At 41.2% G+C, this 18145-nt stretch overlaps 3 protein-coding genes across 12 annotated transcripts in view; all 3 read left to right on the forward strand.

The window, feature by feature from the left end:
* Positions 1–18145, forward strand: part of LOC307031498 (protocadherin gamma-C5-like) — a 199205-nt gene that overhangs the window by 94099 nt on the left and 86961 nt on the right. The window contains exon 1 of one of the 10 annotated variants that reach the window (XM_079668673.1): positions 1288–3855. The exons of 6 other annotated variants lie outside the window; for them this stretch is intronic. In XM_079668673.1, the coding sequence (XP_079524799.1) occupies positions 1456–3855 (2400 nt within the window). In that variant the 5' untranslated portion in view covers positions 1288–1455. Of the gene's footprint in view, positions 1–1287; positions 3856–7381; positions 9847–18145 lie in introns of those variants that run through there. 3 more of the 10 variants (XM_079668659.1, XM_079668672.1, XM_079668684.1) reach the window with 3 other exon arrangements.
* LOC307031530 (protocadherin gamma-A5-like) lies at positions 4626–6743 on the forward strand. The gene is made up of 2 exons (XM_079668722.1): positions 4626–5431; positions 5535–6743. The coding sequence occupies exons 1-2, from the start codon at positions 4706–4708 to the stop codon at positions 6231–6233; spliced, it is 1425 nt and encodes a 474-aa protein (XP_079524848.1). The 5' UTR covers positions 4626–4705; the 3' UTR covers positions 6234–6743.
* LOC307034556 (uncharacterized protein) lies at positions 10274–16534 on the forward strand (the record flags this gene model as incomplete). Its single annotated transcript, XM_079673382.1, has 3 exons — positions 10274–12952; positions 13413–13458; positions 14052–16534. Exons 1-3 carry the CDS (start codon positions 10568–10570, stop codon positions 16532–16534), a joined length of 4914 nt encoding a protein of 1637 aa, XP_079529508.1. The 5' UTR covers positions 10274–10567.

The raw sequence follows: 18145 nt of genomic DNA on the forward strand, positions 1-18145 counted from the left end.
GCAAGTGTTGTACAATTCTTTCAGTAACACCAGTTTTTTCTATTTAGTCATTTTGTTCCTCATTTAACTCAGTGGTATTGTAAAGGTCTAAATCATACTAAAATACACTAATGCTGGTCCTTTTTTTTCTTTTTATAAAGACAATTTTAATAACCTCTCTTCTTCACATTTGAATTGTTTTATAAAACCTGTACCTAGTTGTCTCAAGTCCAAAAATCTGCAACATTCAAGTACAGTATAAGGCCAAAATGTGTCATATTGGAAAGTATACTATTTTGGAATAGTTATTCAATTAAGTATTTTTTTTATTTCTGTTTGTTTGCCAAGTCTGGTTGTCCTTTTGTTGAGAAAGGACTGCATTAGGATATAACATAAGAAAATAAGAAAATACACAACCATTTTATTTATTTTTGCAAAATTGATGATTCACTTTTTTAATCCATTTAAGTTTTCATCAGCTATACTGTATATCCAACCTGGTTTATGTTAATATAATATGTAATAGGGGCTTAAGTCACTTGTGTTTATAAATCTGAAAATAGCTTTCCTCTTCATACTTTTTGAAATCTTATCACATCATTTGTGTTTAAAACCATAGGTTCTGTATAAAGTAAAGAGCAATATATATCCTTCTGCAAATGTGGTTATCAGTTCTCTTGTGCTCCACCTTTACAGCAAACATCTAGTTCAGGTAAACAGTTGTAGTTGCCTAACTCATCAGTTTGGTTCTGGTTATTCCTGACAAGACTATAAATTACTACAAAAAAGTTCCTGATTGAAAATAAGTTTTATGAGCAGCAAAAAAAAGTTATTGATTTCAGGTCAGATAAATAATTTCCCAGCATTGGGTGGTTCTTTTTTTCTCTAATTTCCTAATAGAATACTTACTCAATAAATCATGTCTCTCTTCTTTTTAAGTCTATTAAGTCAAAGTTAAGGATTTTCCTTTGATTTAAATGTCTCTGGTTGACTCCACAAAACAAATATATTCTTTGTTATGATATTACTACATTTTAATTGAATTGCATTCATACTTACCTGCAACAACTGAAATCTATTTGTATCGACATTATATATATTGATTGAACAGTTACATATTATATATATTCCAACGTGAGGCGTTGTCTGCTTATTTTTGGAATGAATTTGTCTTTATTTCTTCATTCCGAACCTCCAAATAATGTAATTTATTGTAGTGCAAGTGCATGGACTCTTGGGGCCGCTGTTGGCCAATCTAGAGCCAACCCCCTTAATTTGTTACATTAAACGGAGAAAGAGACACACATACTGCACACATGCTTCGTTGCAGACATCGAGAGATATCCTCTCCGATTCATTTATTCCGGATTCAAGAAACACGAAGATAATTGATCTTCCTCTGCAGCATTGTTTTGAAAAGGGACCATAACGCTTTGGATTTTTGTTTTTACATCTACAGTATTTGTCGAGTTTAAAATGTCGGACAGAACAATGATGCGGCAAGTACTGTTGTTTATTTTGCTATTGTCCCTCAGCTCAGTGTTTGGGCAGGTCGCATACTCTATTCCTGAGGAAATGTCAAAAGGATCTCTAGTTGGTAACATAGCGCAGGATTTAGGGTTAGATGTGAAAAGATTGAAGTCAGGCAAAGCTCGCATTTATACAGAGGACAATGCCGACTACATCGAGCTGAATAAAGAGAGAGGAGTCCTGCTTGTGAAAGAGAGAATTGACAGAGAGACCCTTTGTGGTCAGGCAACACCGTGTGCTCTACATCTTCAGATTACACTAGAAGACCCAATTGAGTTCTTTACAGTTACGGTCGAAATTAATGACATTAACGATAATGCACCCAGCTTCAAAAAAGATGAGATGAAATTTAGGATTAGTGAGTCGGCTGTTATAGGAGCAAAATTTGTGCTCGAAAGAGCGATGGATCTAGATGTTGGTGTGAATGGTTTGCAGGGTTATTCACTAAAACCTACAGACAACTTTCATCTTAAACTTCAGAAACAGCAAGATGGAAGTAAAAAGGTGGAGATTGTTTTGCAAAAACAACTAGACAGAGAGGCGCGAGAGCAATTATCTTTGACTCTCACAGCTTCTGATGGTGGAGATCCACAGCTCACTGGAACAATGCGAATAGAGATTGCAGTACTAGACGCTAACGACAACGCACCTGTGTTCACACAGGAAGTTTATAAGGTTAATATCATGGAGACAGCTCCGAAAGGCACATTATTGAGTACCGTTAGTGCTGTAGATGCAGATCAAGGTTCAAATGGAAAAGTATCCTATTCAATAACAAACACTTTGGATGATGTACCTGTTATGTTTCAAATCGACGGAGAAAATGGCGTGGTAGCTTTAGCTGGAAGCCTGGATTTTGAAAAGGCACAGTATTATGAAATACACGTCCAAGCTAGTGATGATGGGGGACTCACAGATTCCTGTAAGATTAGTGTTGAGGTGACCGATACAAACGATAATCACCCATCTATTAATATCATGTCAAAAACGAATTCAATATCAGAGAATTCTAAGCCAGGAACTGTGGTTACAATATTTAACGTTCAAGATCCTGATTCCGGACAAAATGGCAAAGTGACTTGTAATATCGAAGAACACGTGCCATTTATAATGAAAGCAACATCGAAAAAATTCTTTAGCCTAATAACCGAAAGTGAAGTAGACAGGGAGATAGCTTCTCAGTATAATATCACAGTGACCTGCTCTGATGAGGGAGTGGCCTCCCTCTCCAGCAGCGTCACTCTCACCTTGCAGATCTCTGATGTGAATGATAACGCGCCTGTCTTTGAGAGCAGCTCATATGAGGCCTACATTGTAGAAAACAACACACCAGGCCTCTCTATATTCACAGTGAGGGCCAGAGACTCTGACTGGAACCAGAATGCCCGTGTTTCTTACATCCTGGAGGACTCCTCTGTTAACGGAGTGGCAGTCTCCTCATACGTGTCCGTTAGTGCTGATAGTGGAGTCATTCATGCAGTGCGCTCTTTTGACTACGAGCAGATCAAAGACTTCCACTTTCGAGTCAAAGCTCAGGATGGAGGCTCTCCTCCACTGAGTAGCAACGTGACAGTGAAATTACTGATCCAGGACCAGAACGACAACCCTCCTCAGGTCCTGTACCCAGTCCAGACTGGTGGCTCTCTGGTGGCTGAGATGGTGCCTCGTTCAGCAGATGTGGGCTATCTGGTCAGTAAAGTGGTGGCTGTTGATGTGGACTCTGGACAGAATGCCTGGCTCTCCTATAAACTGCAGAAAGCCACAGACAGGGTGCTGTTTGAAGTGGGCTTACAGAATGGAGAAATAAGGACTATCCGCCAGGTGACTGATAAAGATGCTGTGAAACAAAGACTGACTGTTATAGTGGAGGACAACGGGCAGCCCTCTCGTTCAGCTACAGTCATTGTTAACGTGGTGGTGGCTGACAGCTTCCCGGAAGTGCTGTCTGAGTTCACTGACTTTACACAGGACAAGGAGTACAATGACAACCTGACTTTTTACTTAGTGCTGGCTCTGGCTGTAGTGTCCTTCCTCTTCATCACGTGTTTAGTGGTTATTATATCAGTGAAGATCTACAGGTGGAGACAGTCTCGCATCATGTTTCACTCCAATCTCCCTGTGATTCCATATTATCCTCCACGTTACTCGGACACTTTGGGGACAGGGACTCTCCAACACGTGTACAACTACGAGGTGTGCAGGACGACTGACTCCAGAAAGAGTGACTGTAAGTTTGGCACAGCCCAGAGTCAGAACGTGCTGATAATGGACCCCAGTTCTACAGGGACGATGCAGCGGATACAGAGTGAAAAGAGCATCCTGGATGAACCTGACTCTCCTCTGGAGGTGAGTTGCAATTTGCAAAGTATTTACTTCTTGAATATTGTTTCTTTGGATAAATAGTATTTGGTTACAGTTTATTTCTGAGAACAAGTGCAAGCGGTCAGTTTCATCACCATATGTTGGACAGCTCCTCTTTTAGTGAAAAAGCTTTCTGAAGAGCTTCAACTTCCTTAAATGTCACCTTGTATACGAATATTAATAATAATAATAATAATAATAACAGCAACATTGGGGACATCTCTCAGCATTTCCAAAAATAAATTGCCCTTACCAGTTAGGTTGTTGGAATTATTATTTGTTGTGTTGTTGTTATTAATATGTTTCTTTTATTGAGGTCTAAAGTCAGAAGCCATCCCATTATACATCGATATGCATCCAAACGCTTGTATATTAAAAGTGTTCCTTATATTTAAACCACCATAAACATTACCGTGGATGGGCTCTGAGTGCCGCTGTTGATACATCACTGACTTACTGTCCAAATAAGCAGTTCCGTGGTCCACCCCTTTATCTCCATTCAGTGTTTTACAGCTTAGAGAGAAGACGATGTGTCCTGTGAAGATTTAAAGAGCAGCATTTCTTCGTGAGCATTTGCTGCTGAAAACATCGTTTTTCAATTTATGGATTTATTTACATCAGTTTTGCATTGAAAGGGATTTCAGAGAGGTGAAAAATATTTTTTCTAGTAAACATCAACACTGGAGAAATTAAAGTTGCAGGTAATCTGGATTTTGAAGAATCTAAGACCTTTCAATTAAACGTTAAGGCTAGTGATCACGGGGGACATTCAGATACGTGCAAAGTTGTTATTCAAATTATTGACGAGAATGACAACGTCCCTACAATTCAGCTGATGTCATTTTCTAATTCTATATCTGAGGATTCTCCTCCAGGTACAACTATAGCTGTTATTAATGTTGATGATGAAGACTCTGATGGTAACGGTGTTGTAAAGTGCTCCATCAAATCTGATATACCTTTCAAAATGGAGTCCTCATTAACAGGATATTATACTATAGTAACCGAAGATTACTTAGACAGTGAAAGTATTCCTGAGTATAATATCACCATCACCGTCTCTGACCAAGGCTCCCCGCCTCTGACCAGCAGTAAAAACATAAATGTAAAAGTTTCTGACGTGAATGACAGCACGCCCAGATTTGATCAATCAGAACATAGTAAGACTTTACCAGAGAATATCTCTCCGGGGTTTTCTGTGTTCACTCTGAGTGCTAGTGATTCAGACTGGGGTCAAAACGCTCAAGTTTCTTACTTTCTGGAGGAGAAAGAGATTAATGGGGCAGCTGTGACTTCCTTAGTGTCAGTCAATTCAGAAAATGGGGTCATTCATGCAGTGAAGTCTTTTGATTATGAGAAGATCAAGTGGTTTGAATTTAACGTAACTGCTCGTGATGCTGGATCCCCTCCTCTGAGTTCAGTGGCCACAGTTAAAATACTGATCCAGGACCAGAACGACAACCCTCCTCAGGTCCTGTACCCAGTCCAGACTGGTGGCTCTCTGGTGGCTGAGATGGTGCCTCGTTCAGCAGATGTGGGCTATCTGGTCACTAAAGTGGTGGCTGTTACATTACATTACATTACATTGCATTTAGCTGACGCTTTTATCCAAAGCGACTTACAATAAGTGCATTCGACCAGGAAGATACAACTTTTAAGAAAACGCTGTTGATGTGGACTCTGGACAGAAGGCCTGGCTCTCCTATAAATTGCAGAAAGCCACAGACAGGGCGCTGTTTGAAGTGGGCTTACAGAATGGAGAAATAAGGACTATCCGCCAGGTGACTGATAAAGATGCTGTGAAACAAAGACTGTCTGTTATAGTTGAGGACAACGGGCAGCCCTCTCGTTCAGCTACAGTCATTGTTAACGTGGTGGTGGCTGACAGCTTCCCGGAAGTGCTGTCTGAGTTCACTGACTTTACACAGGACAAGGAGTACAATGACAACCTGACTTTTTACTTAGTGCTGGCTCTGGCTGTAGTGTCCTTCCTCTTCATCACGTGTTTAGTGGTTATCATATCAGTGAAGATCTACAGGTGGAGACAGTCTCGCATCATGTTTCACTCCAATCTGCCTGTGATTCCATATTATCCTCCACGTTACTCAGACACTTTGGGGACAGGGACTCTCCAACACGTGTACAACTACGAGGTGTGCAGGACGACTGACTCCAGAAAGAGTGACTCTAAGTTTGGCGGAGCAGGAAGTCAGAACGTGCTGATAATGGACCCCAGTTCTACAGGGACGATGCAGCGAATACAGAGTGAAAAGAGCATCCTGGATGAACCAGACTCTCCTTTAGAGGGGAGGTGCAATGTGCAAAGTATTTACTTAATGAACATTGTTTCTCTAGATAAATAGTATTTGGTTACAGTTTATGTCTGAGAACAAGTGCAAGCGGTCAGCTTCATCACCATGGTTGGACAGCTCCTTTTTTAGTGAACAATCATTCTGTTCCAATGACCTTCTGTTGTGCACCGACAGAAATGTTGAGATTTTATGTTGTTTTTTGGTTGTATTGTCTTCCATTTCCTGTTTTGTTTTGTCACTCACCGTTTACCTGTCATTCCAGACTCATCAGCACCAGCCCCGCTCCTGATTGTTTTCACCTATCAACCTATCACCCCTTGTGTGTCTCTTGTGCTCATCAGCGTCAGCCCCGGCCCTGATTGTTCCCACCTGTGTCTTATTATCATGTGTTTAAATTCCCCTATCTCCCAGTGTTCATTTTCAGTTTGTCTTGTCTTTTGCCTTGGTCAGGTCTATGCTCTTTTGTACTTTAGAAAAGTTTGTTCCTCACCACGTGAGCGATTATCATTTTGTTCCCAACTTTTGTCATCTCAATTCTGAGATTAGTTAGAAACCTTTTTTTGTTCATCGTTTTTATTGAAGAAAATAAAGTATCTTACCAATACTTTACCTCTGTCTCCCGGGTCGTGCATTTTGGTCCGACCTCCTAATTGTCCGAGTCCTTAACAACTTCAACTTTCTTAAATGTAACCTTTTATAATCAATTGCCTACGTAAACATAGTAACATTAATAATAATACAAATAATAATAATAATAATAATAATAATAATAATAACAGCAGCAATGGGAACGTCTCTCAGCATTTCCAAATGTACATTTACCTTACCAATTAGGTTGTTGGAATTATCATTTGTTGTGTTGTTGTTATTAATATGTTTGTGTTTTTTGAGGTCTAAAGTCAGAAACCATCCCATTATATATCGATATGCATCCAAACGATTGTATTATAATATTAAAACTGTTCATAATATTTAAACCACCACATACATTACCGTGGATGGGCTCTGAGCGCCGCTCTTGATACATCACTGACTTACTGTCAAAAATAAGCAGTGCCGTGGTCCACCCCTTTATCTCCATTCAGTTTTTTTCTGCTTAGAAAGAAGACGGTGTGGCCTGTGAGGATTTAAAGAGCAGCATTTATCGTGGACATTTCTCCTGAAAACAGAGTTACTATTCAATTCATGGATTTATTCACATCAGTTTGGCATTGAAAGGGATTTCTGCGTCTGTACCTCTGGATTAATGATGGCTGGCTTGTGGATACCCGCGCGCAGAGGCCGATGGCAAGCACTGGTTGTGACTCTTTGTCTTTTCTATATGAGCTCAGTAGCTGGACAGGCTCGGTACTCCGTACCGGAGGAGCAGGCAGAAGGCTCTTTTGTTGGAAACATCGCAGATTTAGGTTTGGATGTGACGAGGCTCATATCAGGTAAAGCTCGTATTATTACAAAAGGAAGCCGACAGCACGTTGATTTAAACCGAGATAAAGGAAGCCTTGTTATTAAAGAGCGAATCGACCGAGAAGAGCTGTGTGGAAAGACGACGCCCTGTAGCTTCAGCTTCGAGCTCATTTTAGAAAACCCAATCCAGCTTTACCGTGTAACAGTGGAGGTGATAGATATAAATGATAACAGTCCGTCGTTTCCTAAGGATGATATCAATTTAAAAATTGTAGAAAATGCTGCAGCGGGCACACGCTTCTCTTTGGTTAGTGCTGACGACCCGGATGTTGGAATAAATGACATTCAAAAATACATGCTTAAACCCTCGGTTCACTTCAAATTGGAAATGCAGCTCCAGCCTGATGGAGTAAAATTCATCGAAATGGTTTTACAAACCCCGTTAGACCGGGAGAAAGAGGAGACTCACGATCTCGTGCTGATTGCTTCAGATGGAGGGGAGCCGCACAGATCAGGGACAGTGCGCATTCACATCACTGTGCTGGATGCTAACGATAATGCGCCAGTATGCAGCCAGCCTGTTTATAAAGCAGAAGTCAAGGAAAACTCTCCTACAGGAACAGTGGTAACCAGTGTGAGTGCAACTGATGCAGATAAAGGAGTCAATGGTGAAGTAACTTATTCCATTCCTCATCTCGCCAAAGAAGCGAAAAAGCTTTTTGACGTAAATATTAAAACAGGAGAAATTAAAGTTGCAGGTATTCTGGATTTTGAAAAATCTAAGACTTATCAATTAAACATACAGGCTAGTGACCACGGTGGATATTCAGATACGTGCAAAGTTGTTATTCAAATTATTGATGAGAATGACAACGTACCTACAATTCAGCTGATGTCATTTTCTAACTCTATATCTGAGGATTCTCCTCCAGGTACAACTATAGCTGTTATTAATGTTGATGATGAAGACTCTGATGGTAACGGTGTTGTAAAGTGCTCAATGAACTCTGACATACCTTTCAAAATTGAGTCTTCATTAACAGGATATTATACTATAATAACTGAAGACTACTTAGACAGAGAAAGTATTCCTGAGTATAATATCACCATCACCGTCTCTGACCAAGGCTCCCCGCCTCTGACCAGCAGTAAAAACATAAATGTAAAGATTTCTGACGTGAATGACAGCCCGCCTATATTTGACCAATCAGAATATAGTAAGAATATACCAGAGAATAACTCTCCAGGATTTTCTGTTTTTACTCTGAGTGCTAGTGATTCAGACTGTGGTCAAAACGCTCGAGTTTCTTACTTTCTGGAGGAGAAAGAGATTAATGGGGCAGCTGTGACTTCCTTAGTGTCAGTCAATTCAGAAAATGGTGTCATTCATGCAGTGAGGTCCTTTGATTATGAGCAGATCAAGTGGTTTGAATTTAACGTAACTGCTCGCGATGCTGGATCCCCTCCTCTGAATTCAGTGGCCACAGTTAAAATACTGATCCAGGACCAGAACGACAACCCTCCTCAGGTCCTGTACCCAGTCCAGACTGGTGGCTCTCTGGTGGCTGAGATGGTGCCTCGTTCAGCAGATGTGGGCTATCTGGTCACTAAAGTGGTGGCTGTTGATGTGGACTCTGGACAGAATGCCTGGCTCTCCTATAAACTGCAGAAAGCCACAGACAGGGCGCTGTTTGAAGTGGGCTTACAGAATGGAGAAATAAGGACTATCCGCCAGGTGACTGATAAAGATGCTGTGAAACAGAGACTGTCTGTTATAGTGGAGGACAACGGGCAGCCCTCTCGTTCAGCTACAGTCATTGTTAACGTGGTGGTGGCTGACAGCTTCCCGGAAGTGCTGTCTGAGTTCACTGACTTTACACAGGACAAGGAGTACAATGACAACCTGACTTTTTACTTAGTACTGGCTCTGGCTGTAGTTTCCTTCCTCTTCATCACGTGTTTAGTGGTTATTATATCAGTGAAGATCTACAGGTGGAGACAGTCTCGCATCATGTTTCACTCCAATCTCCCTGTGATTCCATATTATCCTCCACGTTACTCAGACACTTTGGGGACAGGGACTCTCCAACACGTGTACAACTACGAGGTGTGCAGGACGACTGACTCCAGAAAGAGTGACTGTAAATTTGGAAGAGCCGGAAGTCAGAACGTGCTGATAATGGACCCCAGTTCTACAGGGACGATGCAGCGGATACAGAGTGAAAAGAGCATCCTGGATGAGCCTGACTCTCCTCTAGAGGTTAGAAACTGTACCTATCATAATAATTCCCCTTTTAATCACGTCACAATCATTTTATTGCATGCATTGCATTTACTTGGTTGCTCGCAGTAGCATCTCAAAAGAGAAAGTTAAGTTATTATTATTATTATTATTATTATTATTATTAGAGATTAAGTTATTACCACATTTTTACTCACATGGACAATGAGACTTAACGCTGACAACAGTAAACCATGTGCTGCTTTTTCGTTTCACATATGCTGCATACCTCCTATTCCTGAAGACTATTCTTCAAAACACACTAATTAGATCATTTTTCGTTCAGATATGTGACAATATCACTTCAGGACATAATTACCAAACAATATTGGAAAATATCATGATGCCAAGTAAATGACATTCTCTTGATCATCAGTGTAACTGCATTTGTTTCATATCTCTTGTTGTAATTTTCATTTTCAACACAGAGGGTCGCTATTGGCAAGCGCGTTGTGAATTAGAGGTTATATTTTCTGTCTGTCCTGCCCATTCCTGTATATTACACGGGATTCATAACCGGAGAAAGACGGAGCAAACAGTCTGCGCTTATATGGAGCCTTGAGAGGATTTACATTTCTGGATGCTTTGTTTTTCCTACTGAAGTTGGAGTGTGGACGATTTTTCTTGATTTCTACTTTGGCATTGACTGAATTGGGATGTATTTGTTTTAACGGTGCAGGAAACGATTCCAGGCAGAACAATGAGACGGCGAATACTGTTGTTTCTCTCGCTGCTATGCCTCAGCTACGTGATCGGGCAGGTCAGTTATTCCATCCCCGAGGAAATGTCGAAAGGCTCTGTTGTTGGTAACATAGCCCAGGATTTAGGTTTAGATCTTAAAAGGCTGAAATCAGGTAAAGCTCGTGTCAATACAGGAGGCAGCGTAGAATACATCGGGCTGAAGAAAGAAAGGGGAGTCCTTCTCATTCAGGAGAGAATAGACAGAGAGGCGCTGTGCGGAGAGACGACGCCTTGTGCTTTACATTTCCAGTTAATTCTGGAAAATCCAATGGAAATGTTTCGCGTAACAGTGGAGATCACCGACATAAACGATAATACCCCCAGTTTTACAAACAAAGAAAAACGATTTGAAATTAGCGAGTCTGCTGTCATAGGATCGAAATTCATTTTGGAAAAAGCCATTGATTCCGACATCGGGATCAATGGCTTACAGCGATACTCACTTACTCCTACTGATAACTTCATATTAAAACTACAAAATCAAGCAGACGGTAGTAAGAAAGTCGAGATAGTTCTACAGAAGCCTCTAGATAGAGAAAAGCAGGAATACATTTCACTTTTGTTAACCGCTATAGATGGAGGAGAGCCGCAGTTGTCAGGAACAATGCAGATATTTGTAAATGTATTAGATGTGAATGACAACGCACCTACATTCGCTAAGCCGCTGTATAGAGCAAAAATACAAGAACATTCTCCCAAAGGCACCAGCGTAACGACTGTTAGTGCTTCAGATAAAGACATTGGTGTGAATGGAGGAATATCATATCTTATATCCACTAGCAAGCGTGTTTTATCTGAACTTTTTAAGATAAATATAAAAACCGGTGAAATTATCCTTATCGGTGACTTAGATTATGAAAAGGCGAAGATGTATCAAATGGATATAGAAGTTGTAGACAGCGGAGGACTCTCTGATTCCACGAAAGTTGTTGTAGATGTTATTGATATAAATGATAATAGTCCTTACATTAACATGCTTTCTAAATCAGAGACCGTGTTAGAGGACTCACCTCCCAACACTGTTATAGCTATGTTAAGTGTAAATGATCCAGATTCAGAGAATAATGGAGATGTAGAGTGTAATATAGATGCTAACATTCCCTTCAAAATACAATCTACATTAAATGGATTTTATACTTTAGTTACAGAGGTCGCATTAGACAGAGAGATAGCTTCTCAGTTTAATATCACAGTGACCTGCTCTGATGAGGGAGTGCCCTCCCTCTCCAGCAGCGTCACTCTCACCTTACACATCTCTGATGTGAATGATAACGCTCCTGTCTTTGAGAGCAGCTCATATGAGGCCTACATTGTAGAAAACAACACACCAGGCCTCTCTATATTCACAGTGAGAGCCAGAGACGCTGACTGGAACCAGAATGCCCGTGTTTCTTACATCCTGGAGGACTCCTCTGCTAACGGAGTGGCAGTCTCCTCATATGTGTCTGTTAGTGCTGATAGTGGAGTCATCCATGCAGTGCGCTCTTTTGACTACGAGCAGATCAAAGACTTCCACTTCCGAGTCAAAGCTCAGGATGGAGGCTCTCCTCCACTCAGTAGCAATGTGACTGTGAAAATACTGATCCAGGACCAGAACGACAACCCTCCTCAGGTCCTGTACCCAGTCCAGACTGGTGGCTCTCTGGTGGCTGAGATGGTGCCTCGTTCAGCAGATGTGGGCTATCTGGTCACTAAAGTGGTGGCTGTTGATGTGGACTCTGGACAGAATGCCTGGCTCTCCTATAAACTGCAGAAAGCCACAGACAGGGCGCTGTTTGAAGTGGGCTTACAGAATGGAGAAATAAGAACTATCCGCCAGGTGACTGATAAAGATGCTGTGAAACAAAGACTGTCTGTTATAGTGGAGGACAACGGGCAGCCCTCTCGTTCAGCTACAGTCATTGTTAACGTGGTGGTGGCTGACAGCTTCCCGGAAGTGCTGTCTGAGTTCACTGACTTTACACAGGACAAGGAGTACAATGACAACCTGACTTTTTACTTAGTGCTGGCTCTGGCTGTAGTGTCCTTCCTCTTCATCACGTGTTTAGTGGTTATTATATCAGTGAAGATCTACAGGTGGAGACAGTCTCGCATCATGTGTCACTCCAATCTCCCTGTGATTCCATATTATCCTCCACGTTACTCAGACACTTTGGGGACAGGGACTCTCCAACACGTGTACAACTATGAGGTGTGCAGGACGACTGACTCCAGAAAGAGTGACTGTAAGTTCGGCACAGCCGGTCGTCAGAACGTGCTGATAATGGACCCCAGTTCTACAGGGACGATGCAGCGGATACAGAGTGAAAAGAGCATCCTGGATGAACCTGACTCTCCTTTAGAGGTTAGCCTGCTTTAATACCGTTTCAGTGTGTAATGTATTATTTAAATCTCATTAATTGCACTAGTTTCCCTTTGAGTAACAAACAAATGTTCGTACCATGTTATTTGTAATGTTGCCCTCAGTGACCGACAATTTGGGATTCACATGATTATTCCCCAAAATAAATGTCCTATACATTACATCTTCAACCCATGTCCTTGAAGGAAACTATGCGTTATGTTGTGGTTATATTTGTTTTATAATAGCAGTAATAATAATACAATTTCCATAATCAGCAGTAACATTAGCCTCGTTGTAGTATTATTAGTACCTAGTCGAGGAATACATTCTCAAGAAGAATTATTGCAAAGAAAAATTGTATTTATAGTTTCTAGATATTTCATCCCTGAGGCATCACATATTTGAAAACAGCTTGTACAGTCTTGGACCTTTTCCATAATTTGAAGATGGTTTGTGTCAGCACTGCGGACAGCGACATACACAGTTCACCCCCATGTTTATCCTCTGTCAGTGGCTGTTTCCACATTTGTATCGTCGGTCTTATTGTTTGTTCTTCGTGTTATTGTTCAGTTATCATTATTTAGAGAAACAATTTTCCCTTTTGATCTTTCAATTTATATTTTAGATTCACCCAAATCTCTGAAACATAGATGTTTCATGATAGACACGATGTCCATCCTTTATTTTGCATCCTTCTTCTTCAAATATATTATTGAACTACCATAAACGGTGCACATGATGCATTCTTATGATATGTGTTTGTTGTCGTTGGTTAAATCAAAGATGCTGTATAACTAAAGTAGACCCATTGCAGTTCGATTTCCAGATGCAGTGTAGTGTATTCTCCTGAGCTGAATTTTAGTCGGTCTTCTGCAGTTTTCTAATATGGACTCTTAGGGCCGCTGTTGACCAGAGTGTTAGTGGTTAGAGCACGTTGTATCAGCACCTCCCATGTAACAGCGTCACAGTACAAAGAGATCACGACGGGCAAACACGGAGGATTCCGTTTTGGAGATATTCTTTTGAAATATAAAAGGAGAGATTTTTATCTGCAAGCCTTTAGTTTTAAATGATTGGGATATGCTGCTTTTCTTTTGAGCTTTGACATTGGAATCTGAGGATATCTGTGTTTTGTATGGATGTAAGCACCGTGGAGTCTCTCGGTGGAAAAAAACGGATAGAACAATGACTCGGCAAGTACTGCTGTTTATCTCTCTCCTTTCCCTCGAATCTGTTTTCGGGCAGGTCAGCTACTCTATTCCGGAGGAAATGGCGATAGGCTCTTTAGTCGGCAATATAGCGCAAGATTTGGGTTTAGATAAAACACGTTTGATATCAGGCAAAGCTAAGATCTATACGAGGAATAGCGATGAGTACATCGAGCTGAACAGAGAAAGAGGTGTCCTCCTCGTCAAACAAAGAATCGACAGAGAGGTGCTGTGTACAGAGACCGCACTTTGCGCTCTACATTTTCAGATTATTTTGGAGAATCCTATGGAGTTTTACAGTGTTATTGTACAGATAATAGATATCAATGATAACGCACCAACTTTTGAAAAAAACGAAATGAAATTTAAAATAAGTGAGTCCGCGGTGATCGGGGCAAAATTCGTGCTTGAAAGAGCTATTGATCTTGATGTTGGAAATAATGGTGTTCAAAGATACGAATTAAAACCAACGGATAATTTTGCTCTGAAAATCCACAATAACGCAGATGGGAATAAAAACGTTGAGATGGTGTTACAGAAAACTTTAGATAGAGAGAAACAAGAGCAGATATCTCTTGTGTTAACGGCTATGGATGGGGGAGAGCCGCAGATGTCAGGAACAATGCTGATTATTATTAACGTTTTAGACATCAATGATAATGCCCCCGTTTTTACACAGCCCACATACAAGTCTGCAGTAACTGAAAACTCACCTAAAGGCACAGTTGTTGCCACTGTCGCAGCTTCAGATGCAGATCAGGGCTCAAACGGTAAGATAACTTATTCAATCACAAATATGTTAGAAAATGTCAGAAAAGCATTTGAGGTGAATAAAGAAAACGGTGAAATTTCGTTGATTGGAAATATTGACTTTGAAAGGTCAAGACACTTTCAAATAAATGTACTTGCGAGTGACGATGGAGGACTCACAGATTCTTGTACATTAATTGTCGATGTACAAGACATGAATGACAACAAGCCTGAAATTAACATAATGTCGAAGTCAAATGTGATATCAGAGGATGCCAAACTCAATACAGTCGTTACAATGATAAATATTGAGGACTTAGACTCGGGAGATAACGGAGACGTCAGATGTTTAATTGGCGAAAATGTGCCATTCACTTTAAAAACAACTACAAATAATTTTTATAGCTTAGTTACAGACAGCGAGTTAGACAGAGAGAAAGCTTCTCAGTATAATATAACAGTGACCTGCTCCGATGAGGGAGTGCCCTCCCTCTCCAGCAGCGTCACTCTCACCTTGCAGATCTCTGATGTGAATGATAACGCTCCTGTCTTTGAGAGCAGCTCATATGAGGCCTACATTGTAGAAAACAACACACCAGGCCTCTCTATATTCACAGTGAGAGCCAGAGACGCTGACTGGAACCAGAATGCCCGTGTTTCTTACATCCTGGAGGACTCCTCTGTTAACGGAGTGGCAGTCTCCTCATATGTGTCCATTAGTGCTGATAGTGGAGTCATCCATGCAGTGCGCTCTTTTGACTACGAGCAGATCAAAGACTTCCACTTCCGAGTCAAAGCTCAGGATGGAGGTTCTCCTCCACTCAGTTGCAATGTGACTGTGAAAATACTGATCCAGGACCAGAACGACAACCCTCCTCAGGTCCTGTATCCAGTCCAGACTGGTGGCTCTCTGGTGGCTGAGATGGTGCCTCGTTCAGCAGATGTGGGCTATCTGGTCACTAAAGTGGTGGCTGTTGATGTGGACTCTGGACAGAATGCCTGGCTCTCCTATAAACTGCAGAAAGCCACAGACAGAGCGCTGTTTGAAGTGGGCTTACAGAATGGAGAAATAAGGACTATCCGCCAGGTGACTGATAAAGATGCTGTGAAACAAAGACTGACTGTTATAGTGGAGGACAACGGGCAGCCCTCTCTTTCAGCTACAGTCATTGTTAACGTGGTGGTGGCGGACAGCTTCCCGGAAGTGCTGTCTGAGTTCACTGACTTTACACAGGACAAGGAGTACAATGACAACCTGACTTTTTACTTAGTGCTGGCTCTGGCTGTAGTGTCCTTCCTCTTCATCACGTGTTTAGTGGTTATCATATCAGTGAAGATCTACAGGTGGAGACAGTCTCGCATCATGTTTCACTCCAATCTCCCTGTGATTCCATATTACCCTCCACGTTACTCAGACACTTTGGGGACAGGGACTCTCCAACACGTGTACAATTATGAGGTGTGCAGGACGACTGACTCCAGAAAGAGTGACTGTAAGTTTGGAAGAGCCGGTAGTCAGAACGTGCTGATAATGGACCCCAGTTCTACAGGGACGATGCAGCGGATACAGAGTGAAAAGAGCATCCTGGATGAACCTGACTCTCCTCTAGAGGTTAGAAACTGAACTTATCGTAATAATTCCCCTTTTAAGATCTTCACAATCATTTTAATTGCATGCATTGCATTTACTTGGTTGCTCTCAGTAGCATCTCAAAAGAGAAAGTTAATCAAAGCCTGAGAGATTAAGTTATTACCACATTTGTACTCATCACCATGGACAGTGAGACTTAACGCTGACAACAGTAAAGTACCCATGTGCTGTTTTTTCGTTTCGCCTATGCTTCCTATTCCTGAAGACTATTATTCAAACACACTAATTTGATAGTTTTTCGCTCAGATATGTGACAATATCACTTCAGGACATAATTATAAGACAATATATATCGGAAAATATAATTATGCCAAGTAAATGGCCAGGTTATTTTCTTATTTTACGTTCTCTTGATCATCGGTGCAGTGGCGGCGCCATATGGCTGGGGTAGGCTACAGCCATACCAAGAAACGGCTTAGCCCCACCGTGAAAAATTAGGTTAAATTAAGCCAAATAAAGTCCGCCTATTCACGCGGAGTAAATTGCACAGACAGCCGTTGGTAAGATTGATTTCAGCAGTCACTTGTCTGGAAATACCGAAGACTAGAAACGGTTTTGAAAACTTTTGTCACGTAGTGATCGTCTTCTTAATAGAACATCTTTGATAATGTCTTCTGGCCAATCAGAATCAAGATAACGGCGTGGTGTTGTTGCAGGAAGTCCCGACGGAGAATACTTTTGCTCTACATCAATACACCACGGTTTGATGATTGATAGGAGTGTGGGCTGTCTTTAATTTTGACACACAGAACAATGGGGGCTATCCACCCTTATCCACAATGTAAAGTAATTCACACAGCCTCTTCCCTCTTCTCTCTGTGAGGAGCAGCAGGTTCAGCTTTCAGAACAAAGTAACAAAAAACTAACATGGCATTCATTTTTTTTAAATATGTCGTGTAGTAATATATTTATTTATTTTTCTTCTCAAGAGAGTACCAGAATAAGTATTTTATGTTAGTATTTCAAAAAATCGCCTGGGGCAGAATCAGACCCCCGCAGGGGTTGGGTTTTCAGCATATCAACTCTTTCACTTGTGGGGAAATTGCAGGATTGGCTCCAGGTCACCCTTTTTATTTACTACAAGACAAATGTGCCTTTTTATTTCATACAGTTAAATTTGGATTGAGACGGGGAAATAATCTAAGCCTCACGCGTGGCGTTTCACTGTCAAGGAGGGCGTGTATGTAATTACATTGCAAATACTGATTTGAGCCCCACGACTGTATGGGTTAGCCCTTCCATAGTTTACCCAACAAAAATACTATGGAGCCGCCACTGCATCAGTGTAACTGCATTTGTTTCATATCACTTGTTGTAATTTGTATTTTCAACTCAGAGGGTCGCTATTGGCAAACTTGTTGTGAATTAGAGCTTATATTTTCTGTCTGTCCTGCCCATTCGTGTATATACGGGATCATAACCGGAGAAAGACGGAGCAAACAGTCTGCGCTTATATGGAGCCCTGAGAGGATTTACATTTCTGGATGCTTTGTTTTTCCTACTAAAGTTGGAGTGTGGACGATTTTTCTTGATTTCTTCTTTGGCATTGACTGAATTGGGATGTATTTGTTTTAACGGTGCAGG

The sequence above is a fragment of the Notothenia rossii genome (assembly GCF_949606895.1).
Source record: "Notothenia rossii genome assembly, chromosome: 3".
NCBI lineage: Eukaryota > Metazoa > Chordata > Actinopteri > Perciformes > Nototheniidae > Notothenia > Notothenia rossii.

Coding starts and splice junctions, on each gene's coding strand:
- LOC307031530 (XM_079668722.1), top strand. CDS start 4,706: ATGTCATTTTCTAATTCTATATCTGAGGATTCTCCTCCAGGTACAACT. Junction 5,432..5,534: donor ATCTGGTCACTAAAGTGGTG/GCTGTTACATTA, acceptor TTTTAAGAAAAC/GCTGTTGATGTGGACTCTGG.